Source organism: Dermochelys coriacea, chromosome 2 (genome assembly GCF_009764565.3).
Source record: "Dermochelys coriacea isolate rDerCor1 chromosome 2, rDerCor1.pri.v4, whole genome shotgun sequence".
In the NCBI taxonomy this organism is placed as follows: domain Eukaryota; kingdom Metazoa; phylum Chordata; order Testudines; family Dermochelyidae; genus Dermochelys; species Dermochelys coriacea.
The window spans coordinates 98,884,549-98,909,827 of record NC_050069.1 but is presented as its reverse complement, the minus strand read 5'-3'; the positions used below and the strand labels follow the sequence as shown (position 1 = coordinate 98,909,827).

At 40.7% G+C, this 25,279-nt stretch overlaps 1 protein-coding gene across 9 annotated transcripts in view; it reads left to right on the top strand.

Annotated features, from left to right (window-relative positions):
- The window catches only part of RTTN (rotatin), a 160,045-nt gene extending 137,557 nt beyond the window's left edge, over positions 1 to 22,488 (top strand). For 8 of the 9 annotated variants that reach the window (XM_043508170.1, XM_043508175.1, XM_043508173.1 and 5 more), the window contains 6 exons: positions 779 to 905; positions 5,979 to 6,181; positions 13,383 to 13,650; positions 19,078 to 19,181; positions 20,024 to 20,093; positions 22,030 to 22,488. In XM_043508170.1, coding sequence (XP_043364105.1) covers positions 779 to 905; positions 5,979 to 6,181; positions 13,383 to 13,650; positions 19,078 to 19,181; positions 20,024 to 20,093; positions 22,030 to 22,112 — 855 coding nt within the window. In that variant the 3' untranslated portion in view covers positions 22,113 to 22,488. Of the gene's footprint in view, positions 1 to 778; positions 906 to 5,978; positions 6,182 to 13,382; positions 13,651 to 19,077; positions 19,182 to 20,023; positions 20,094 to 22,029 lie in introns of those variants that run through there. The other variant, XR_006278944.1, reaches the window with a different exon arrangement.
- Positions 22,489 to 25,279: the final 2,791 nt, after the last annotated feature.

Genomic DNA, 25,279 nt, shown 5'->3' with positions numbered 1-25,279 from the left:
CAGGCACCACCTCCGCAGCTCCCATTGGCTGCAGTCCTCATCCGCCTTGCCGTGCCTCCACCTTGGAACAGCAGGGACAGGTCGCTGCTTGTGGGGAGCTGCCTGAGGAGAGTGCCTCCCAGATCAGGCACCTGGAGCCCCGTCCTGCACCCAAACTCCCTCCCAGAACCTGCACTCCACACCTCCTCCTGTGCCCCAGCCCCACATCCCCTGCCACTACCTTCCTCTTAGTTAACCAGAAATTTTCACTTACTGGCACCCCGCATTTCCCCAACATGCCTGTTAAACAAGCTTTTACTGTATTTAGTAGCTGGTAAATATCCTTCAGTTTATACAGTATGAGGATGAAACAAAAAAAATGTCAATGCACATCTATGAGAATTTACTAACAAGTCAATGGAGACTATCAAGAAAATAGCAAAAAATATCAGTGCATGTAAGTAAAGACAATCTTATGGAGTCCAGATGGAACCAGTTGAATCAAGTCTCAATGTTGACTTGAATTAAAATGTGATTGAGGCAGCTTGTGGAGACAGCATTCCAGTATTGAAACAAGACTGTATTATGCCTCTAGTACCATTTAAAGCAACCAAGTAAATTTTAACTCTGTAATTTAAAGTACATTAAAGGGACCGTCAAGGAAAAAAGAGTTTTTAAAAGAACTCCATAGTATGTTAAAATTCTTTAATTTCCTTTGTTTGCTTTCAATATTGCACAAAATACTTCAAACCAATATTTATTATTGTACTGTATATTCCTCCTTATCTCTTGCTGTTAGGTGGCCGCACTCGAGGCTCATCTTGTCCCTGTCCTCCACTCTCTGTGGCCATGGTTTATAATGGATGACTCCTTAATGCAAATAGCTCTTCATTTGCTTTGTGTCTACACTGCAAATTATCCCACAGGTAAGAGATTCAAGTTTTGGTATAATATGTCAAAACATTTTATCCAGAGTAATGTCTATGTAAATGGGAAAAAAGAGGCAAAAGAATGACTACTTCTAGTGCAAAAAAAGGTTCTGTGCTCTTTACAAACAAGTAATGGAAAAGGATGAAACCTGGCCTCATCAAAGTGGATGGGAATTTTGTCATTGCCTCAGTAAGATTGTGCCCAGCATTGTGCCTCAGGTCCCTGTTCCGAGGAGCATATTCTTTAAACCTGAAAGTCTCTTCGTATCTTTGGGTGGGGGCGGGGGGGGGAGAGATTGGGTTTTAAAAGATCCTATATTAAATAGGTATTAAATTCCAGGTGAGCCTCAATGCTACTGAAATCCCCATAGACCCACCACATTGTAATATATTCTGTGGAAATACCACCTTCAGGAATTACATGGCAGAGAATAGCAAAACAATTATTTTTATTTTATTAAGAACACTCATGGATGAGCCATTATTAAGAAGGCTGTATTCCTGCAAGAAAGTGGTAATGTGGCATTATAAATTAATGGATTCATAGAATTTAAGACCAGAAGGGAGTATTAGATCATCTAGTCTGACTTGTATATTGCAGGCTATTAAATTTCACCTATTTATTCCTGTATGGAGCCCACTAACTTGTGTTTGACTAAAGCATAACTTTTGTTTGACTATATCATATTTTCCGAAAAGGCATCCAGTATTGATCTGAAGGCATCAGAAGATGGTGAATCCATCACTTCCCTTGGTAGTGTGTTTCAGTGGCTAATCACCCCAACTATTAAATTCAAATTAGAAATAAGTTCTTATCTAGCTTCCAGCTATTGGTTCTTGTTATGCTTTTCTCTGCTACATTAAAGATACCTTCAGTATCCAGTGTTTTCTCCTGATGAAGGTACTTACACATTGTAATCAAGTCACCAATCTTGTGATATGTTGCGATAGCAATAGCAAATACCTTTCTAAACACTTGATAAACACTGTTTTAGAGGCATCTGTGTTTTTATTATGCTTCCAACAACCTCTCTCATTATTCTCTTTCCATAATAAGTGTACCTCAGCATTCTGAGCATCAAGGGTAAACACAATGAAACACACTTGTGACTACCTGTTTAATTGTGATCTGCTATCAGCCAACCAAATTTCTGTTACAGTAAGATTTTTTTTGTCTTCATATTAACTCACTGTGCAGTACTGTTACCAGGTTCCCAAGTAAATAGAGAGTAATAAAACCCTCTCAAAAGTGAGTCAGCTTCAAGCCTGCCCTTCTTTCAGGGAGGAGCCATTTGGCAGAGGTCATCCAATGAGCTTCTGCATTCCATCAGCCCTCTGTCCGTAGATAAGGAGTGAAAGTCTGCTGTCCTCTTTGCACTGCCCTCAACTAAGCTTGGTTTCTCCCTTTTAAGATCTTCCATTCATTTTTGACCACTCTCACAAGTATGTTGGGGTGGGGTAACCTGAGTCCACATTAGCTCATTAACCCTGTGTTGCCCAATGTGCAATTTGTATACCCCATCACAAATTTTCTGAAATTTCTCTTGGGGTTGTCTATACAAACACCTGTTTGCACCTGTGTAATTTAAATTGGTTCAAGCCAGTATAAACACCCATGTGGACATTCTTATATCAGTTTAAAGTTGGTTATATAAGATTAGCTTGTGCCTAATTTATCAGTGCAGACTGAATCAAAGTAAGTCAGGTTTAGAGTGTCACCACACACAACAGTGCACCTGTTTAAACCCATATAAAAATACACCTTAATTGAATGGTGCAAATTAACATGTGGACCATGCTTTAATGTATTTCCAGTAATAAACCTGTTCAGCTGAATTATCTGTTGTATTCAGCCTACAGAGGAGGGAAATGGTCAGAAACAGAAGACATACCAAGTTTAGGAACTTCTAATTATGAAAAACATTTGTTAAAATGAATGTTTATATAGTAAAAAATTTATGGATTACTTGTTTATATTTTTATTTTAGAATTTAACTTAGCATATACATGCAAGAATTATCTGAAAGGTCTTCTTTTTTTTTTTTTTTTTTTTTTTTTTTAGTAGTAGTGAAGGACTTAATATATTAACTTATATTGGAACAGCTCCATGATGTGGCCCTGATCCTGTATCATGTGGACAGTCTGATGTATTTGCATGGAGTTCCATTGATTTCAGGAGGGATCGGCTCATACATTACAACTTGCACTATAAGACCTATATCAGTCAAAACCACAGGCAGTTATTAACAAACTTCAGTGAACTTTCAGGAGTTACCTATATTGGTGAAACTATTGGAATACTGTGTGTGTTTTTATTATCCACATTTTAAAAGGATGTTGAAACACTTGAGGCTGAAAGAGTCACAACAATTATTTGAGGGCTGCAGAAAATGCCTTACCATAAGAGATTTAAAGAGCTTAATCTGTTTAATTTATCAAAAAGAAGACAGGGGTGACTTGATCATAGTGTAGAATCTAGCAGAGAAGGTCATAACAAGAACAATGGTGGAAACTGAAGCAGGACAAATTCCTAGAATTCTTAAAAATAAGGCATACATTTTTAACAGTAATGGTGACTAATAGAACAAACTATCAAAAGAAGTGGTCCTGACACCTTCAAATCAAGACTGGATGCTTTCTGGAAGTTTATGCGTTAACCAAACACATTATTGGTGTCAGTTCAGAGACAACGGGCTGAAATTTACGTGATATGTAGGAGGCCAGACCAGATGATTTAATGGTCCCTTCTGGCCTTAAACTGTTTGAATCTAGGTTAGAAGGAAGTTTCCATTTTTTTATTTTGTTGCACTTTGCCTATAAGGGGATGTGGTTTCAGTTTAATCATGTTTTCTTACTATTCAAGCTAGCTGCAAGCTGAGCCAACCCACTCACCTTATCAGTTCATTAAACCACTTCCGTTAGCGTCCTAGGAGAAAAGCAATGTTTGGTGATGCTCATCTATAAGCAACAGCTAGAGATGAACTACCCCTTTTTTGTATTGTGGGGGTCCAACTTGGTTGTGTATGTGTGTGCTGGCTGCTACTGCAATATTAAAGTTAAATACATGTAAGGTGGGGGGAGTGGGTGTATTTGTAATGCAAAATATATTTTGGGGGAGGGATGTGTGGAGGAAAATTGAATCTGACCTTGATGTTTAGCTGCATAGAGTAATGCTGGCTCACATAGTCCAGGTTGCATGAAATGAAGGCTTTCAGAACATTAGGTTTTTATTTCTAAAGAATAGTACTTCTTCATGAATAACTTTAAACATTCAAGGCAGTTCTACTAATTTTTCCTGTGAGCAGTAACTGTGCACATTACCTTACATGTAGAAACTGAAAAAATGCCCTGATTTTTGTGAAGTTCCTCTCAGCTATAGCATGAGATTAGTTTAACAGTTGCAGCATGAAGGCCTTATTTCTGCAAATTGTTCCGTGCAGGTGGGTATGTGGACTTTGTTGGAACTCCACACAGAATAGCTTTCAGGATTGGGGTCCATCCTTGTATTCCAGAAAAATAAAATGGTTACTTATGTGGCAAAAAGAGGCCAGTTTAATACAGAAAAATACCTTGAATTTCACACATGGCATTTATATTATATTTTATAATCCAGAAATTGCTAACTTTGAGGTTAATTTTATAACTTGCTTTTCTTTTTTGAGGTTATAAGAGTTTTTTCCTCACACCATTGTTGGAAGTGTAATAATGACATTGAGTTCTGACTGAGTATATGATGATGATTATTGAATAACAGTTATTTATATTAAACCTTAATAGAATGGTTAAAAATAAAAAAGAAATTCACTAAATAGGACCAATGTTGCTATTTGTCATTGAATAAACATAAATGTAATTGTTGACTTGATTGCTGGAGAATTACTTTTCCCCACAAATTCAACCAAAGGTAACCATATATTTTAAAATATTTTTTTCCAAATGTTGAGTAGGTTTTTTTTTTTTTTTAGATGCAGCTTCCTGTTGCTGCTATTTACCAAGTTTTATAAAACAAGACGTTTCTGGAGGATACTGTGTCTTCCAGTGATTTGCAACGGAACTACTAAATGCAGCTTATCAGAATATTCTTTAATTAAAATATTGTTTTTCCAGCAGAATTAGCAGCAATTGTACCAGTGGTCCACTGGTAAATACAATCAATGTAATGTATTTAATTTGTTCACACATTTGCTTCCAATTATTTTTTAGGTTGATACCTCCAAATTGTACATGAAATTCTTTTGTATCACACAGCCATCTTTTCTCTTGTCCTTCCTCTTTTAGCCTTACTGATGTAAAGTAGCGCTGATAAGTAACATGTAATAATTTTCCTTTGTATCACAAGATGCTGATCATTTTTTCCCCTATGACACTTTTTCATTTCTTCAGTAAAGTTCTTCATTCTAAAACTTGGGATAGTTATCATTCACCTATTCCTTTTTATACTCCTATCTATAGTAAACAGCTTTTCTTCGATTTTGTGAATATAGCAAATTTTAGGAATTGTATTTTCCTTTATCTGTTAATAATGTCACTGATGGATGAACCCCTGCTTTCCCTCAATATTTGATAAAGTCCATCTTTGCTAAACTAGGATCAACATTCTTATTTTCATATATTGTCTGAAGAGGTGATTGAGGCAGATTTAATTTCTTTGACATGGAATCTCATATTTTAGGTGTTTTAATATAAAGTAGAAAAAAGACTTTTTCCCCAGTACATCTAGAAGTCCCAAGTAATATCAGATTTCCTTTTTGCAGGGAGCTTTATAAACACACAGTGAAAGACAAACTCTGCCTGGAAAAACTTACTAACTAAATAGATAAGACAGACAGGGGCAGAGGTGAAATGTCTTGCCCAAAGTCACATAGCAGGTTAGCAGCGGATCTTGGGATTAAAACCCAGGTCTCCTGACTCACAGCCACTTGCTCTATAGTGTAGATGATGCTGTTTTCTATAGATATGGTATATACTGATTATATAGATTTCCCCCATCCAGCCTGGTCACTTCTTAATTTTGTAATAGTGAGGCAGTCTCATTTAAATGTTAATGATAACAATATTTCATTCTTTAAGGCTGTGGTTCTCTTTGCTGGGCAAGCAGTGGACTGTCTCCATTTCAGACTGCACAGAGAAGCGCAACCAGCAACTCACTAATGCACAGCATTATCAAGTTAGCTTCCCAAACACTAACTGAGAACAGCACAATTCAGCGTATGGTCTTTACTCTTCTTTCCAACCTTGCTATTTCTCATGACTGCAAGGGTGTTATTCAAAAGGTAAGGAGGCAACAGTATTTATTTCTATATTTTTTGAGCACTTCAAAAGCTGCAAGGGGCATCACAAAACTAAGACAAGACATTTTCCTGGCTCTTGAAGGCAATCTAAGGCCCAATCCAGGAAACACTTGCAGATATGAGTTACTTAGTGTATGTGCGGAGTCCCAAAGATGTGAATGGGGCATGTTTAAATATTTACAGAATCAGGCCCTACACTCAACGTGACCTAATTAAGAGGGTAAGGGAGGGAAATGATTAAAGATGACTATCTGAAGATCATGACATGCATATGCACTTGGTTATTCTCATAAGCAGTGTAATTCAGGAGTTCAGAAACTTTTCCAAAATAGGGATACATCTTACTATGTTTCATGGACCACTTACTATGCCTTTCCCCAGACCATATTCCCATCATTCACAGCTGCATAATATCCCAGAGGCAACTGCAGGAAGAGTTATAATAGAAACACATTTATATAGTTTTATGTCTCCTTAATGCATTGTGTTTTGTACTATTTGAAATCTGTTAATCACACAGTATACTTTTTTTTCTTTCTCTCCTTTCTGTTCAGTTTTCTTTCCCTCCCACTCACTTGCACATTCATCTCCACTTAGTCCCCTTCTCTTCCTATGCACGTGTCCCTCTCCTCTGTACTCTGTTCTCTCCTGCTTGTGGCTGGTAGCACCTGTTTCCTTTCTCCCTCTTATGTAGCAGTAGCCTCTAAGTTGAGGCAGCTACTTCTTCCTTGTTTCCAGCTTCTTTTGCTTTGTGCTGCACTGCTCTTCAGTGAAGAGTCTGGGGGGAGACCACCACATGACGATCTAGTGCTCAGTCCCTGCAGCACAGTTTAGGATCTGCTTTGTATCTGATGGGAATCTTACTATAGAGTAATAGATATGAGTAACATACTACTAGTCCATACAGTTGGACAGGCTCTTTTGAAAGAGTATCAGTGCTATTCTTGGAATTGAGCAAAGTTCCATTAAGGATTATTGTGGAGATGGGGGATCCTCAGAGTTTAACTATTCAAATCCCAGCAGGGAGTTGCCTTCTATTGCTGGAAATGGGAGGGATTGGAAGCTCAGCTGTTGTTCCTCTACAATTGCATTATTCTACACAAATCATGTTACTAGTCATAGAACAGCATCATACACATTAATTATAGGAGTAGTAATTTGGCATGTGTTTTAACACATTTACTAGAAAAGTTTTAAGACTATTTTAAGAAGTTTTCAGTGCACTAAAATTTAAATTCATTTTTGAAAAGGAAATGGGAGATGTGTAAAAGATTTTATGAGAGACACAAAATGGGTGAGGTAATATCTTTTACTGGACCAACTTCTATTGGTGAAGGGGACAAGCTTTGTAGCATCACAGAACTCTTCCTCAGGTCTAAACACAGTAACCAGAGTGTCACAGCTAAATACAAGTTGGGACAAATTGTTAAGCATAAGGGGTTCACACATGTTGTAGGAGACCACTTAAAAATGAAGTGGGCACTTAGCACCTTTGCAGTCCGAAGTCAAAGGACGGTTTATAGGCAGCAGTGTGTGGTACAAATTGCAGTTGGTGAGCCATAAAACCAGCTTCTGTTAAGTTCCTGAGTTTTAATGTCCAGCAGAGTTATGATGAGGGATGTTACTGTATAGGAAGGTGATATCCATTATGTCAAGGATGGTGTTCTGAGGAAGGTTGTTGATGTTGCAAAGTTTCTGGAGGAAGTCAGATGTGTCCTGGAGGAAACTGTCCCTTTGTGTTCATGAGTGAATTGAGGGTGGTTTCTAGGACTCCTGCTATTCATTCAGTAAGAGTACTGTGTCAAGACATAAAGGGTCTGCCTGGGTTCCCTTGTTTGTGTATTTTGAGATGTATGTGAAGATCCCTGGGGTGATTTTTGTAGGGGGGAGGTTGTAGAGTTTATCTTCAAGTTGTTTAGGGAAGGATTTCATGATATCCTTAAATTACTGTGTGAACTGTGGTGTGGGATCTTCTTTGAGTTCTTTGTCATAGGTGAGGTCCAAGAGTTGTCAGTTTGCTTCTTTGACATAGTCATCGCGACTGCACACCCTTTGTTTGATGGTTTGATCACTATCTGGTGTTTGGATTTCAGGGACTGTACAGCTGTCCTCTTGGTGGTAGAGAGATTGTAGTGGATGTCATTTTTGTTAAAGATTTCACAGTTGATTATTTTTCCTGAAGCAATCAATATAATGATGATCAAGTGTGTGCTTTGTCCACTGGAGGTGTCCAGTCATGATATTTTTTCTTGTAACTGAAAGAGGGGACGTAGTCGTTGTGAGTGAATTCTTTGAGGCAGAGTTGCTGAAAGAATTATTCTAGTTCCACATGTTAGTATAGTATCAGGTTTTGTAGTGAGGCAGAAGTTCAATCCCTTAGAGAGTAAAGATAATTCATTTCATGTTAGGGGGAGTTCTGATAGGTTAATGTTGTTGAGGTGTCATTTGGTGTCTGCGTTATGTGTCCTGGTGTCGTGGTTTGTACCAGAAGGGTCAATCTGTAGGTTGTGGAATTGCTGACATTAGTTCATCTGTGTGTGTGTGTGTGATGGCTGTCATCAGTTCTTTTTTTGGGGGGGGGGGGCGGAAGGGGTGTTTTAGGTTTCCTACAGTATCTCCAGTAAGGCTTCATGATTCTTTTTAGGAGTATAAGAATGACCGTACTGGATCAGACCAAGTCCATCTAGCCCAGTTGTGACGGATTGGATCACATTGATCCCCTGGGAGCTGCCACCTGATGTGCCAAGGCTACTTCTGCTCCTGCTTTTCCTGCCAGCTTAGGACTCCAGCACCCTGTCTGTCTGAGCCAGACCTGCTAACCTGCTGCAAACCCAGACTCAGGTCTGAACCACGTCCCCTAACAGCTGTAGGCTTAACTGAAAGCAGCTTACAGAAGCGTTCCTGTCTTTAACACTCAGATGCCCAGCTCCCAATGAGGTCCAAACCCTAAATAAATCCGTTTTATCCTGTATAAAACTCATAAATTGCTTTTCCTCTATAACACTGACAGAGAGAGATGCACAGTTGTTTGTCGTCCCCTCCCCTCCCCCCCCCAGTATTAATACATACTCTGGGTTAATTAATAAGTAAAAAGTGATTTTATTAAATACAGAAAGTAGGATTTAAGTGGTTCCAAGTAGTAAGAGACAGAACAAAGTGAATTACCAAGCAAAATAAAATAAAACACACAAGTCTAAGTCTAGTACAGTAATAAAACTGAATATAGATAAAATCTCACTCTTAGAGATGTTTCAATAAGTTTCTTTCACAGACTGGATACCTCCCTAGTCTGGGCACAATCCTTTCCCCTGGTACAGCCCTTGTTCCAGCTAAGGTGGTAGCTAGGGGATTCCTCAAGATGGCTGCCTCACTTTGTTCTGTTCCAGCCACTTGTATATCTTTTGCATAAGGCAGGAATCTTTTGTCCCTTTCTGGGTTCCCACCCCCTCATTCTCAATGGAAAAGCACCAGGTTAAAGATAGATTTCAGTTCAGGTGACATGATCACATGTCACTGTAAGACTTTATTACCCACTTGCCAGCACACAGGTATACAGGAAGACTTACTAGTGAAACAGAGCCATCTGCAGACAATTGTCCTGGTTAATGGGAGCCATCAAGATTCCAAACCACCATTAATGGCCCACACTTTGCATAATTACAATAGGCCCTCAGAGTTGTATTTTATATTTCTAGTTTCAGATACAAGAGTGATACATTTTATACAAATAGGATGACCATACTCAGTAGATTACAAGCTTTGTATATAAATCTCCCCTCTGTTTTTTCCACCAAATGCATCCGATGAAGTGAGCTGTAGCTCACGAAAGCTTATGCTCAAATAAATTTGTTAGTCTCTAAGGTGCCACAGGTATTCCTTTTCTTTAAGCTTTGTAATGATACCTTACAGGAGAACTTTTTCATGAAGCATATTCCAGTTACATTATATTTACACTCATTAGCACATTTTTATAAAATTATATACCGTGCGTCACACCAGTATCCTGTCTTCCAACAGTGGTTGGTGCAAAATGCTTCAAACAGAACAGGTCAATTTATCAAGTCATCCATCTCTTGTCATCCAATCCCAGCTTCTCGCAGTCAAAGGTTTAGTGTAGGGGCCCCCGAATTTTTTACTTCATGCCCCCCTGCAACTCCTGGTGCTGGGAGTGGGGCTGCAGCTCTATGAGGTGGGGACGCATACAAGGGCAAGGGAGCTGACGCTGGGGCCATAGCTGGGGGTAGGTACGGAGCCCTGGATGCAGGGCCGGGGCCCAGGTGAGCGGAGCCCCAGCTGTGCCCCCCCCAGCATTCCTCGGTGCCCCCTGGGGGGGTGCGCACCGTGGATTGGGGACCTCGTTTAGGGACACCCAGAGCCACTGATTGACCTATTTTCCATGAACTTACCTAATTCTTTTTTAAATCCAGTTATACTTTTGGCCTCTACTACATCCCCTGATGATGAGTTGACTGCATTATGTGGAGAAATACTTCCTTATGTTTTTGTTTTAAACCTGCTGCTTATTAATTTCATTTGGTGATCCCAGGTTCTTGTATGATGTGAAGGGGTAAATAACACTTCCTTATTAACCTTCTCTACACCATTCATGCTTTTATAGACCTCTATCATATCCTTCCTCAGCAGTCTCTTTTTCTGAGAAGTCCCTGTCTTTTTAATCTCTCATATGGAATTTGTTCATACCCTTAATAATTTTTGTTGTCCCTTCTCTGTACTTTTTGCAATTCTAATGTATGTTTTTGAGATGAGGTGACCAGAAATACATGCAGAATTCAAGGTGCTGGTGAGCCATGGATTTATATAGTAGCATTATATTTTTTTCTATCTTCTTCTTTATCCCTTTCCTACTGGTTCCTAGCATTTTGTTAGCTTTTTTGACTGTCGCTATACATTGAGCAGATGTTTTCAGAGAACTATCCCCAAAGACTCCAAGATTTCATTTTTGAATGGTAACAGCTAATTTTGTATTTAGAGCTAGAATTGTTTTCTGGTGTGCATTACTTTGAATTTCATCTTCCATTTTATTAGCCAGGCACCCAGTTTTGTCAGATCCCTTTATAATTTTTTGCAGTTAAGTTTGGACTTGATACATTGAGTAATTTTGTATCATCTGCAAACTTTGCCACTTAGGAAAAACTATTTTACTGGGAGGGTGGTGAAGCACTGGAATGGGTTACCTAGGGAGGTGTTGGAATCTCCATCCTTAGTGGTTTTTAAGGCCCAGTTTGACAAAGTCCTGGGTGGGATGATTTATTTGGGGTTGGTCTGGCTTTGAGCAGGGGGTTGGACTAGATGACCTCCTGAGGTCTCTTCCAACCCTAATCTTCCATGATTCTATGACTTCACTGTTCATCTCTTTTTTCCAGATCATTTACGTACATTATTTTCCTCTATCCATTCTGAAAACTTATCATTTATTCCTATCCTTTGTTTCCTGTCTTTTAACCAGTTACTGGTCCACAGAGGACCTTTCCTTTTATCCCATGACTCCTTACTTTGTTAAGAGTCTTTGGTGAGGGACCTTGTCCGAGGCTTTCTGAAAGTCCAAATACGTTGGATCACCTTTGTCCTCATGTTTGTTGACACCTTCAAAGAATTCTAATAGATTGGTGAGGCATGATTTCCCTTTACCAAAGCCATGTTGACTTTTCATCAACATATGTTGATCGGTGTGTCTGATAATTCTGTTTTTTACTATAGTTTCAGCCAATTTGCCAGATACTGCAATTAGGCTTGCCAGCCTGTAATTTCCAGGAAGCCCATTTTATAAATTGGCATCGTGTTGGCTATCTGCCAGGCATCTGATACAGAGGCTAAATACCATAGTTAGTAGTTCTGCAACTTCATATCTGAGTTCCGTTAGAACTCTTGAGTGAAAACCATCTAGTCCTGGTGACTTATTACTGTTCAATTTATCAGTTTGTTCCAAAACTACCTCTGTTGACACCTCGGTCTGGAACAGTTCCTCAGATTTATCATCTAAAAAGAATGGTTCTGGTGTGGGAATCTCCCTCACATCCTCTGCCGTGAAGACTGATGCAAAAAATTCATTTAGCTTCTCCATAAAGGCGTTGTCTTCTTTGAGTACTCATTTAGCACCTCAGTGGGCCAGTGGCCGCTCTGACTGTTGGGTAGGATTCCTGTTTCTGATGTACTTCATTTTGCTCTTAGTTTTTGTCTTTTGCTAGTTGCTCTTCAGATTTTTTTTTTTTTTTTGGCCTGCCTTATTATGCTTGACTTGCCAGAGTTTATGCTCCTTTCCGCTTTCTTCAATAGGATTTGACTTCAAGCTTTTTAGGATGTCTTTGTATCTCTAACCACCTCTTTTGCTCTGTTGTTTAGCCATAGTGACATTTTTATGGTCCTTTTACTGTATTTTTTTATTTTATTTGGGGTATACATATAGTTCAAACCTCTCTTACAGTGGTTTTAAAAAGTTTCCTTGCTGCTTGCAGGCATTTCACTCTTGTGACTGTTGATCGGTGTGTCTAGAACGCCTTAAAGTGGAAGTAGAGTTTTTTGATACCATGATCAATGCCAGGTCAAGCAAATCAAAGATTCTCTTGGGCATCTCGAGCACCAAGGAAGCTGTGTTTAGGAGGATTGAGGTTTCATGGCAGCTGCACAGAAAAGAAGGTTAACAAAGGATGGTTACTGGCAGTGGGAGGAGTGGGCAAACTCTTTGTTACCCTTTGTTTCTAGAACATTAGAGTAGATGATGCACTTTCCTGTAATAGCCAAGAAGTTCTTGCTTTTTCACCACACTTTATTTTCTTAAATACCAATCTAACAGCTTTCCTGAAATGTAAGTAAAATGTACATACTGTTTTGATTTTTTTGATGTGTCTACAGATTGAGAGGGTCATGTGAGCCAATGAACTGAGACTGGGACAGTGTAACTATTAAAACTGTTTAATTTCACAGATCACCAAGAAAAATGCTAATGGTCATTGACACTACAAGAAGCACTTACTTTTGAAACACTTTTTTTTTTTTTGCTATCCTGAAATATTGCTGAAAAAATGTTTTGAATAATATGGGCATAGGAGACTAACAATGGGAACGTAGGACAGGCAGACCAGTACACTAGCTACATGGAGGGTGTGTGTGAAAGGAATATTACTTAGCAATGAAATAATGCTGTGCATTTTCTCTTTTCTGACAGAGTAACTTCTTACAGAACTTTTTGTCTCTGTCATTGCCAAAAGGAGGAAATAAAAGCCTTAGTACACTGTCTAGCCACTGGCTAAAGCTGCTACTGAATATATCCTTTGGAGAAGATGGACAGCAGATGATCATGAAGCTAAATGGTGGTTTAGACCAGTTGGTGGAGATGAGCAAATACAAACATAAGAGTAGTCACCATATAGTCCTCCTTATTCTGCACAACATCTGCTTTAGTCCAATTAACAAGCCCAAGATACTTGCGAATGGTATATATCCAAATGATATCTAAACTCTCGTCTAGATTTTACTGTATTTTATTGTAATTTGGGGTGCTGACAGAAGATCCAGTATATTGTTTACAAAAGCATTTTTTATTAAGTGAATGCTCAGTCTTCTAACAAAATTTTGGGAAATTATAGACAGCAAAAACTGGAAGAAATATGTTCAAGACGACTATAGGAAACATACCAGACAGCTAAAATTATTTTTATTGGTTCTTAGAGCGCTGGTCCCAAGGGGTAGCCGCTCTAGGTGCACATGTGCTCCATGCACCCGGGACCAAAAATCCTTCAATAGCAATGTCCAGTGGTTCATGCCTGTGCCCTTCACCTTGTGCTTTCAATTGAGGGCATAAGGGCTGGCACAGGTCAACCTGCCTCTCTCTCCATTTCTTTTTCTACCACTCCTGGTCTGGGACAGAAACCTAAAGTCTATAGTCTGCTCTAAGTTCTAACCTGTGAATACTGTAAATAATTTAATTATTTTAAAAGTTTTAGCATTTAATTTGTTAGTAGTTTTAGCAGGAAGCAGGGGAAGTCGTTCTACCTCTGCCCCACCCCCAGTTATTCCTCCAGTGCTTGGGACACTAATACCAATGGTCCTTGCTTTGTCTCACCACTGTTCTTCCCAGTAAGCAACCCACACAGCCTCTACTGGCTGGGGGAATCACACACCCCATCAAAGTGTGAGATCTGCTGTTCCTTCTCCTCTTGCACTACGCAGTCTTGGGAGTTTAGACTTTGACAGCACCTGATGGAGCTCTCCATGAGACCTTGATTGGATCCGGGACCCTTCTGCATTCAGCCTCACCGTCTGGTGCCTTCGGCCTGGCACCAGCACAACCCTTAGCAGGTCCAGAGACTCCATGAATCAGAATCACAAAGATGGTAAGGAGATACACCCTCATAAGCAGTCAGACAAAATCAGCTCAGCAGTCCTGGAAGAAGAGAGCTGCTTCTTCCTTTTCCTTTGGGTCCAGGTGTGACTCCGTGCCCTGGAATGGATATACCGGAGCTCACAAGGAACGCAGGCCTCTCCTTGCCACTGCAGCTCCATGCTGGGGGAGAGGCACCTCTTCCTGCCGCAACTCTGAGCCCTTGTGTAGGGCTTAATAGGCAGCTGTGCCGCCTAACAGCTGAGAGGGAACTTAGGTTGGCACCTGGTCTGCCAGCATCTCAGACCCCTCTAGAGCATCCAGAGGAACAGGTATAGCCAGAGAAGCCCATATCATTGGATCCACCAACACCTTCTTCATATTCTGTAGGTGAGACAGTGATGCTGGTCTCCCGCTGTTCTCCAGATGACTAAAGGCAGTACCAGGAATTTACACACAAAGCTCTTGGACGTTCTCTTGTTGACTGCTACCTCCAAAGTGGCACTCCCCATGAATGAAGCGGTTTTGGACCTGGTGTATCCTCTGAGAGTATTGAACAAGATCAAACAAATCATCATCATTCTGGTTACACCAGCTTGGCTGAGGCAGGTCTAATACTCTTACCTGATTCATCTCATTTCCAGTTCAGCCTTGCTCATCTGCTGTCTTGGGATTCTGGTTCGACGCTCTGTCCTGACGTGACCATCATCCAACTCAGAGCTTGGCTCCTCAGGGAGGTTCCATGTTCAACAGAGGTACAACAGGTCCTATTTAATAGAAGAAAGATCTCTACTAGAAATACTTACTTTCAAAAATGGAAGAAATTTCACCATTGGTGTACCTAGCAACAATGTTCACCAGTTTATTCTTCCCACTCCACTGTTCCTGATTGTGTTGGATTTAAAGAAATCAGGTCTTTCCATGAGTTCTGTCAGAGTTCATTTGGTGGCTATTTCAGCCTTTCATTCCCTTGTGCAGGAATTCTCAGTCTTTTTCAACCCATAATAGTAGAATTCATCAAAGGGTTGGTTACCCTTATTCCACAAATCCTATTCCTCTATGGGATTTGAACTTGGTCCTTAATAGTCTTATGAAACCTTCTTTTGAGCTGCTAGCTAAGTGTTCTCTGCTGCACTTATCTATGAAAATGGCATTCTTAGGAGCCAGTTGGGGAATTGAGAGCATTAATGGCTGATCCCTCACCATCACTACCATGTTCTACTGTTTTCTTCAAGCGTAAGGTATCATTACACCCACATCCCAAGTTCATACCTAGAATATCCTCACATTAACCAAGTTATCCACCTTCCTGTGTTTCCTCCCCACCCACCCCCAAAGCTACAGGAGATTAGAGACAAAACTGCCCTCCATACCTTGGACGTTAGAAGGATGTTAGCCTTTAATTTGGACAGAACCAAATCATTTATAAAGTCTTCTGGACTTTTTATCTCAGTTACGGACAGATATAATGATCCACAATCTCCACCCAAAGACTTTCAAAGTAGGTTTCCAGTTGTATTCTTGCTTGTTACAAGGCTGCTAATATTCAGCCCCCCTTGGTGAATAATAGCTCATTCTACAAGATCTCAAACTACCTCCATGGCAATATTAAAAAATGAAATGATGTAATTTGCAATGCGGCAACCTGGGCATCAATGCACCCTTTACTCAAATACTTTTTTTCCTGGTATGCTCCTCTGTCAGGTGCTGCCGTTGGAATAGCAGTATTAGATCCAGCTCTGAATCCCCCTCCTCCTTCAGGGGATGGTGCCCAGTAGTAGCCTGAAGTGGACCACACTTAGGGACAATACTCTAAGAAGGAGAGGGTATTCATCTTGTGCAGTAACTGGAGTTCCTTGAGATGTGTCTCCCTATGGATGCTCCACTATCCATCCTCTTTCCCCTTTGCTTCAGAGTTTTGTCTTACGGGACTTTGTGGTAGAGAAGGAGTTAAGGGCAGATTGCCCACACAGTTCTCTATATCCTTGTTACGGGACATGATGCTTCTGGAGCCCATGCACATGTCAAACAGGCACTGAAATAAAAAAATATCTGATCAAAGGCACATGGGGTGCATGTGCACCTGAACTGAAGCACCCACAGGGACACACATCTCGAAGAATTCCAGTTACTACACAGTATCCTCCCCTTATCCTGGATTATCTTCTCTCCATAGTAATCGGGCCTGTCCATCAGCTCATTGAGAGTACCTTTAGCAGCTATTAATGCCTTTCATCATGTGATGGAGAACTGCTCAATTTTCACCCAGCTCACAAGTGTAAGGTACTTAAAAGGCATTGTCAGAACGTTCCTGTCGGTATCAAGACCGACTCCTGCTTGAGATCCAAACTTTGTGCTATCGGTATTTATTAACTCATCATTTGAATCCTTGACCTCCTGCTCCCTCTTACACTTACCAATGAAGAGGGTCTTCCTGACAGCCATCACCACAGCCAGGAGGGTGTGTGCGCTCAGAGCCTTTACGGCAGACCCATTTTATACAATCTCTCATAAAGAGAAAGTATCCCTCAGATTGCATCCCAAGTTTATCCCCAAAGATCCTTCTGACTTTCACTTGAAGAAGACTATTCAGCTACCTCTATTTTACCTGAAACTTCTCAACACTAGGGAAGACCGAAACTCCATTCCCTAGATGTACACAGAGCTCTGGTGTTCTGTCTAGGCAGATCTTGAGAAGATCTCCGAGTTTATTCATCTGCATTGCTGAGCAATGAATGGAGAGGCAATATCTTCCCAAAGGATGGGAATCTAGATGATTTCCAATGGCATCGTCTTCTATCAGCTTGCAGAAGCCCTTCCTCCTCAGTCAAGTCTCATTCTACCAGAGCTCAAGCCTCTCTATGTGATCTGTAGGGTGGCAACTAGGGGCTCCATTCACACACTTATTAGACTCTATGCTCTGATTCAAGCCTTGGCTTCCTTTGGTTTTGCAATCCTGAAAAGTGCAGAACAGTTCCTTGTACCTACCTTGTCAATAAGCACTGCTTGGGAGTCACCCATAGTGAATACGCATAGGCACCAGCTGAGACAGTTACCTGATGGGTGGTCCTTGTAGGTATTCATGACCCATCCTCCTTCCCCTCTGCTCAGCTCAGATGATTCATGGTAGAGTAGGAACTGGAGGGAGGGCGACGGTCTGTGCCACCCCTCATGCCCTCATTTGAAAGCATGAGGAGTTGAATGGTGAAAGCATGGAACAACAGACACTGCTTTTCAATAATCTCTGGTCGCAATTGCACAGAGTGCATGTGCATCCATAGTGAATGCCCATAGAGACCATACATCTGAAAGAATTTCAGTTCCTATAAAGTAAGTACATTCCCTTTATTCTGAGATCTTGCTATTTTGAAATTACAGTAATATAACTTGAATGGGAAGGTTTTAACTAGGCACTTAAATGGGAGACCATGCCTTTTTTAAAAGGAAGTGAGGAGGAGCCCTGTGCATCAAACACTTAGCTTTTACATAATCTGGCTTAGAATACAATTTAAAAAAAGAATCTTATGAGTTAGTTATAAGTGCTATCTTTCATTTGGACAAAACTTAGACTGTGCATATTCCCTATACCCTGCAGAAATCTGTGCTTCTTATGTCAAGTCATGCCACTTTTCTCCAGATATACTGATCCACTCCTATACTATAGGGATGAATATAGCATAAATGCTTACTGTAGCAAGATAGAAAAGGAGTACTTGTGGCACCTAACACGGCTGCTACTCTGAAACCTGTAGCAAGATAGAAAGAGTTCTCTTCGGTAGTTTGTAGAGGCCAAGACTACTTAGAAAGGATGCTCCACTCTTCCGTAATGAAGTTCCCAGTAGCTTCCAACTGAAGCTGTTCTCAAATTTTTCCAGATCTTTGTTGAGTGTCTTTGATAAATAATCATTACTCAACTCCATAGTCTACCCAATGCATTTGTATTGTGGAGTGAGCAGTCAGATGTTGTGAATAAATAGACCAGATGGCTTTCATTCTACTGAAAGCCCAGAGGTAAACTTCGGAGATGAGAGAACCTGAGAAGGATAAGGCAAAAAATGTGACAGTAGTGATATCAAGCAGGTGGCAACCACTGTAAAAATTGGCAGAATGTCCTAATTCTACCCCATTGTGCTAGTAATGATACTGGTACTGATATTGTATATATGCCTATCAGGTTTTCTTAAAACAGCTTAATAGTAGTATCTCTTATGTGGTTCAATATTTATGTGCAACAGTCAGCTATGCACATTGAAGTGGCTATAATTTAAAATGTCCGTTCTTTTATGGCTTAATCTTAGTTTTTAGTATAGACTATATTTTGCTGCTTATATTTATTAACATTATTTTATAGTGCTTACAGGTATGCTAGGTACTTACTCATATTAAACTGTCTGATTATGTAAACTTCGCACTTGTTGTGCCATAGCAATATTTATCATAGAAATAGAGACAAATTGCCAGAATAAGAACATTTCATACGTGGAAATCTGTCATAATGTGTTTTGCTAGTCTTTGTGTATGCTTTTGTTTTCTTCATTAGATAAAGCTATTGCAGTGCTATCAGCCTGTTTAGAAAGTGACAGCCTCACTGCTCAGAGAATAGGAGCAGCTGCACTTTGGTCTTTGCTTCACAATTATCAGAAGGTTAGTATTTGAAAATGCTTCCAATTTAAAAAGAAAAAAATCAAAGCACTTAACCTGCAGTATTAACAGTTATATCCTTATAACATTTTTGCTATAATGTTGATCTTGTACAAGTTAGATGTCCTGTAAAATGTACCTTTTATGTATAGTTATAAAATTAGGCCTTAATTCTGCAACTTGTTCAGCCTGGGCAGATACCCATACCTTGGCAGATCCCATTGGAATGAATGAAGCAGATGCAGGGATCTACTTCCAAAGAACAAGTTGCAGGATTGGGGCCTTAATAAATCAAAAACCTACTCACTGGAAGATTCACATCCTTTAAAATTATTTTTAATTAAAACTAAGTCACTAGTTTTCCTTTAAGAAGAGATATACAAAGGAGAGTCAAATTATTTTTCACAGGAACCTAAGAAACATGACAGTGTTCTTGTAAGTTATCATGTAGCTTCTGATATATGCTGATTACAATATGATATTTTTGTTGCTTTAGAAGTCACACAATATGTCTTTTTTTTTTTACTGTGCTTTTTACCATGAAGTTTGCAAGAATGTCACTTGTGTTTGCCAATTTAATATTCCAAGCAGTACTTGCTGACACACCAAGCCATGGCTTGTGAAATGGGTTCCATCATTGCTGCAATTAATTGCTCTCCTGTTTGTTTTTCACAAATGCAGTGTACAAGATGGTATAATCACTTGTTGTGCTGTTAAATTCTTGAATGCTATATTCTGTTGGCTTGCTGCCAAAAAATAGCTGTGGTTTGAAGACATCCTGATTTTAAAAGCATCAGCATGTGGTAATAAATGTAGTTATTGGATAATTCTTATTTTTGCTACAGGCAAAAGTGACTTTGAAGAATCCATCAATAAAGAGAAGAGTAGATGAGGCTTATTCTTTAGTGAAGAAAAGTAAGTTATTGGAGAATTTAGTTTCCATCTCAAAGGAGTAACTGCCAATTCTGTAATTTTTCTGTGAAAAGAAATCATTAATACGCTATATCGCTCTGCAATACAACAAAAAGGAAGAATTTTGTTGTGCTGTAAATTTTTTCTAAAATTTTGGGTTCTGCTTGATGATCCTTTTAAATCCACCATGTATTTTGCTGTTTGGCATCTTTTTCCAAAATAATAATAAAAAAAAGCTTCTGGTGACAAATTGTAAATAAGATTTGTGAGGTGGTAATTGCTAAGGATTAGTCTGTGAGATACATTTGATTGTGCTGGCAGCAAAACGATTTTGTAGCCACAGATTTTCTCTGTGCTAAAATCTTGTATTTTGATGATGACAACCACTGCCCAGTTAGAACTGACCTCACTTAACCTTGCTGAATTCTGCTGCACAGGGAAGACCAGAATACTGTTCTATCCTGACAGTACTGCTCTGTAAATTGGCTGGTTTTTACTTTGACTTTGGATGGCTTTTTAAAAGCATGTTGACTGTTCTAAGAAGTTGCAGTTAGCTATAATTTGGACAGCTTTTACATAATAGATAACTGTTCTTGCAAGCTGTCCAAAAAAGATCAAAAGCATGTCTAATTGGACATTTCTCTGAGCAGGACTGTAGAGTGGGGTTGTAGCTACAGTAGCTAATATGTGGTCTTGTTTGTTCTGCTAGTCTCCTGCAAAGACTTACGTGCATGCTTATTTTTAAGCACCTGAGCACTCCTAGTGAGTTCAGTCAGTCTGTACATGCTCTTCAGTACACGCACACATCATTGCACAATTGGGGCTAAATTGCCATATTTGTTTACAAGACAGAGTGGCCAGCAAATGGCTGCTAAATTTAGGCTATTTTTGTTTTATTTTGGAGTAGACTAGCCCTGATTAGATGGATTTTTGCCAGCATATCTGATGACCATCCTCTGTTAGGAAATACATTTTAAGTTCTATATAATGTACAGTGGTTTTCATTCCACTCATTTGTGTGTTGTTCTGTTTGTACTGCTCCAGCCTATTCGTTCAATAGGTTAAAAGTACTTGTGATTGGAATGTCTTGTTTGCCTGGCAAAATCATTATACATTGTACGTCCATAGAGCTATATACAAAACAGCATATGCTGCTAGAGATGATATAATACCTCATTATTCTAATAACCCCTTGAATTACTGATTTTTTTCACATTAGCAGGTAACTAATACAAGATGGTGCATTATAAAGTTGATTATTTGTATTACCATAGCACCTATTAGCCCTAGATTGTACTACTTATTTTCACAGATTAGTTAAATTTTAATTATAACCCATTGTAATTATACACAGTTGCCAGGAAAATTTATCTACTAGCCTGGCTTGGGAAACTTTCATGATTTTACAAGACTATAGGCTTCCAACTATGGGAGCGAGTGGTTGGGGCACCATAGAAATTCTTTCAGAGTGTAGGTTGCTCGACTTCTGAAGTGTATTAGTAGCCTTGTTTTAGCCTTGTCCTTCCCCACTCTACCCTGCGCTCTGGAGGAGTTGTAGCAGAAGCATAGCCTCATTCATGCTGAGGCAACTGCCAAGGATACACTGGTTGGAACCTGTGGAAAGGCTCATTTGCCTTCCTTGTCCCAGTTGATTGGAAATTTCCAAGGGTATTGTATTAGTAAATGTTTTGTAATGTCTTTTTTGTAGAAACAAAGACAGCAATCTGAAATGCCAGTACAGAATATTACTGTAAAATATTTGAGGGGAACGTGACTGCCAATTCGTTGTGCAGATTATAAAATGTGTGCATTAGCAAGAGGGTCTTGAATCTGTGGGTTTGATGTAACCTGTGAAGTCCTAGTACGTGAAATATTGAAAGGTAACAGAAAAAGCTCTGAAGTCTTGGGGTTGTGTTTTTGTTTTTTTTTTCCTTTTTAGCTCTTTCACAGCCAGAAGGAAACCAGCTAAAAGCCTACCACTTAAAATGTCTAGAGAATCTAGTGAGACTTCTCAATAGATAATGACTGTTGGTGAGTTCTCATATTGAAGGTGGATTGCTTATTCCATGGAAGACTGGAATTTAAAGGAAAGACCTCTAATGCTGAGATTTGTGGAGGCATCGTGTCACAGAAAAAATTTACTATGTCTTTGGGAAAAATGATCACCTAACGCCAAAGAAATAAAATAGAATATGGTTGAGACTGCATATACTGTATTCCCAATGGGAAATTGTAGTGATACTGCATCTGGGAAATGCAAAAGGAGAATGAGAATATGGGGAGGGGGGAAAGGAAAGGGTATGGGAAATTATTTTATTAAATTGTGTTGAAACTATTACTGGAAAATATTAGTGGTTGGTTTGAGCCCATCTAAATAAAGGTTTTTTTTTATTAAAATCTTGGTTGTGGATCATAATTTATAGATGAGTTTAAAACATGAAAAAGGAAGGAATACAACTCCTCACTTAAAAAAGGGGTATGTGAATTTTTACATCTGCTATGCTGAGATAACCTGGTATATCATAATGGTTAGGTGTCGAATAGCAAGAGTAAATCTTAATTCTTCAAGTGCTTGCTCATATCGATTCCAGTTAGGTGTGTGCGTGCCATGCCCTAGCAGCACCCGTTGGGTCAGCTGTAGAGCCCTCTGGAGTGGCGCCTCCATGGCACTCAATTTATGACCTTGCCAACCCAAGCGCTGCTTCAGTCCCTTCTTGCTGCCTGTGACAGTTGGAATTGCGGTTTGCTTTCGCAAGTTTTTCTGTAGTTCAGTGTTTATCATTTTCATAGTTTCATAGTTTATAGCTTATAGTTAAGGCTGTGATTTGGTCATGGAGGACATGGAAGTCACGGAATCTGGGACTTCCGCAGACCTCTGTGACTTCAGCCCGCAGCTGCAGGGACCTGCAGGATACTCCCACCTCCCATGGTGGCCTGGAGCTACGGGGGAACCCTGCTACCACCCGCGGTGTGGTGGAATCCCCCGTCAGTTCCCCAGCTGCTGGGGCTGCGGACGATGGGGAGGGAATCCCCTGGCAGTTCCCTAGCCCCCACAGCTCCCTAGCCACAGCAAGTGGTAGGGGATCCCCCCGCAGCTCTCTAGGCGCCACAGGTGAGGGTCTCTCCCAGCCACAGGGCAGGGGTGGCAGCTCCCAGCCACAGGAGTGCAGGGTGCTGGACCCTCCTTCCTCCCTGTTTTGTCATACACATTTTTAGTAAAAGTCAGGGACAGGTCACGGCTCCTGTGAATTTTTGTTAATTGCTTGTGACCTGTCCATGACTTTTACTAAAAATGTCCATCACAAAATCATAACCTTACTTATAGTTATTTTGTTAGTATATTGGAGTGGAAGGTGGGGTTCTTCCCCACTCCAACTTTCCTGTTTCCCTTGGGATTCGGGGCATGCCTCAATCCCAAGGATTTAAGCCCTGCAAGTCTTGCAACAAGCCCATGCTAACAGGCGACCCCCACGATTCTTGCCTTGGTGCAAGATTTGCAAAGGGTTCTATCCCAGAACTAAGAAGGAGTGGGACTTTAGTTTAAAACAGCTCCTCATGGAGGCAGATCTGAAACCTCAGCCCACCTTGGCATGGCAGGATCCGAGTTCTTCTGTGGGGAGCGCTCTGGCCTCTGTAAAAGAAGCGGTGCCGAGGCAGGACTCTGGGCACAGAGATCCTCGGCACCGTTGCTCTCTGGCACCAAAGCCGGTGGAAACTGCAAGGTACCAGTCTCACTCTCTGGTGCAACAGGTCTGCTGCCCTGGAAGCTGCCATTGGGGTGCATCTTACAGAGGAGCACCTGGCACCGAAGGTTCATGAGCCAACACCGTCAACTTCGGTCCCACAGAACGAATGAGAGAGCCAGGAGCAGCAGGGTCTAACCCCCAAATCAAAGGAGTCTCATTGACTGGACCTTTCCGGTTGCAAGGTCTATTCGACCACAACTCAGGTTTTACAACTCAGGATTGCCTACCAGCAGGCAATCCTGAGCAGGTACAACTTCAATTCCTGGAACTCCATGCTAAAATTCAGGGACCAAGTACCCACGGAATTCAGGGAGGAGCTTGGGGCTATTGTTGAAGTGGGCAAGGCAGTGTCATGGACCTCGTTACTGGCCTCACTGGGCGCTGTAGATTCAGGAGCCGTTGCCTGTGTGGGACCTCAGTCTGGTTCTTTCCAAACTGATGGGGCCCCTACTTGAACCACTGGGGACCTGTTTGCTTCTGTATCTATCATGGAAGATTGTCTTTCTAGTCACCATTACTCCAGCAAAGAAGGTCTCAGAACTTAAGGCTCTCACCTCCACCCCTCCCTGCAAAGTTTTTTTTAAGGACAAGGTGCAGCTTAGACTTCACCCTGCTTTCTTTCCAAAGGTTGCGTCCCAATTTCACTCCAACCAGGACATTTTCCTGCCTGTTTTTTAACCTAAACCTAATGCGAGCAGCCGGGAACAAAGACTTCACTTACTGGACATTCGATGGGTGCTCACCTTTACAATGAATGCACAAAGCTGTTCTGAAAATTGAACCAGTTGTTCGTGGCGGTTGCAGACTGTATGAAAGGTCTTCCGGACTCATCGCAGAGGATCTCATTGTGGATCACCTCCTGCATCCATACCTGCTGCAAATTGGCCAATGTGCCAACCCCAGCACTCATGGCACATTCCACAAGGGCTCAGGCCTCCTTGATGGCATTCCTGGACCAGGTGCTGATTCAAGAGATCTGCAGGGCAGCAACATAGTCCTCAATGAACACTTTCACCGCTCACTATGCAATTACCCAGCACACCAGAGACGATGCGGCATTCGGCAGAGCAGTACTTCAGTCTGTGATTCCATAACTCTGAGCCCACTGCCTAGGCAAGGCTTGGGAGTCACCTAATTGGAATCGATATGAGCAAGCACTCGAAGAAGGAAAAACGGATACTCACCTTCTTGTAATGGTCATTCTTCGAGATGTGTTGCTCCATTCCAAACCCACTCACCTTCCCCCTCTGTCGGCGTAGCCGGCAAGAAGGAACTGAGGAGGCAACGGGTCGGCAGGTCACCGCCATGGAGACGCCACTCCAGGGGGCTCCATAGCTAACCTAACGGGTGCTGCTAGGGGAAAATCTTTGACAACTGGGCATGTGGCATGCACACACACTAATTGGAATGGATATGAGCAACACATCTTGAAGAACAACTGTT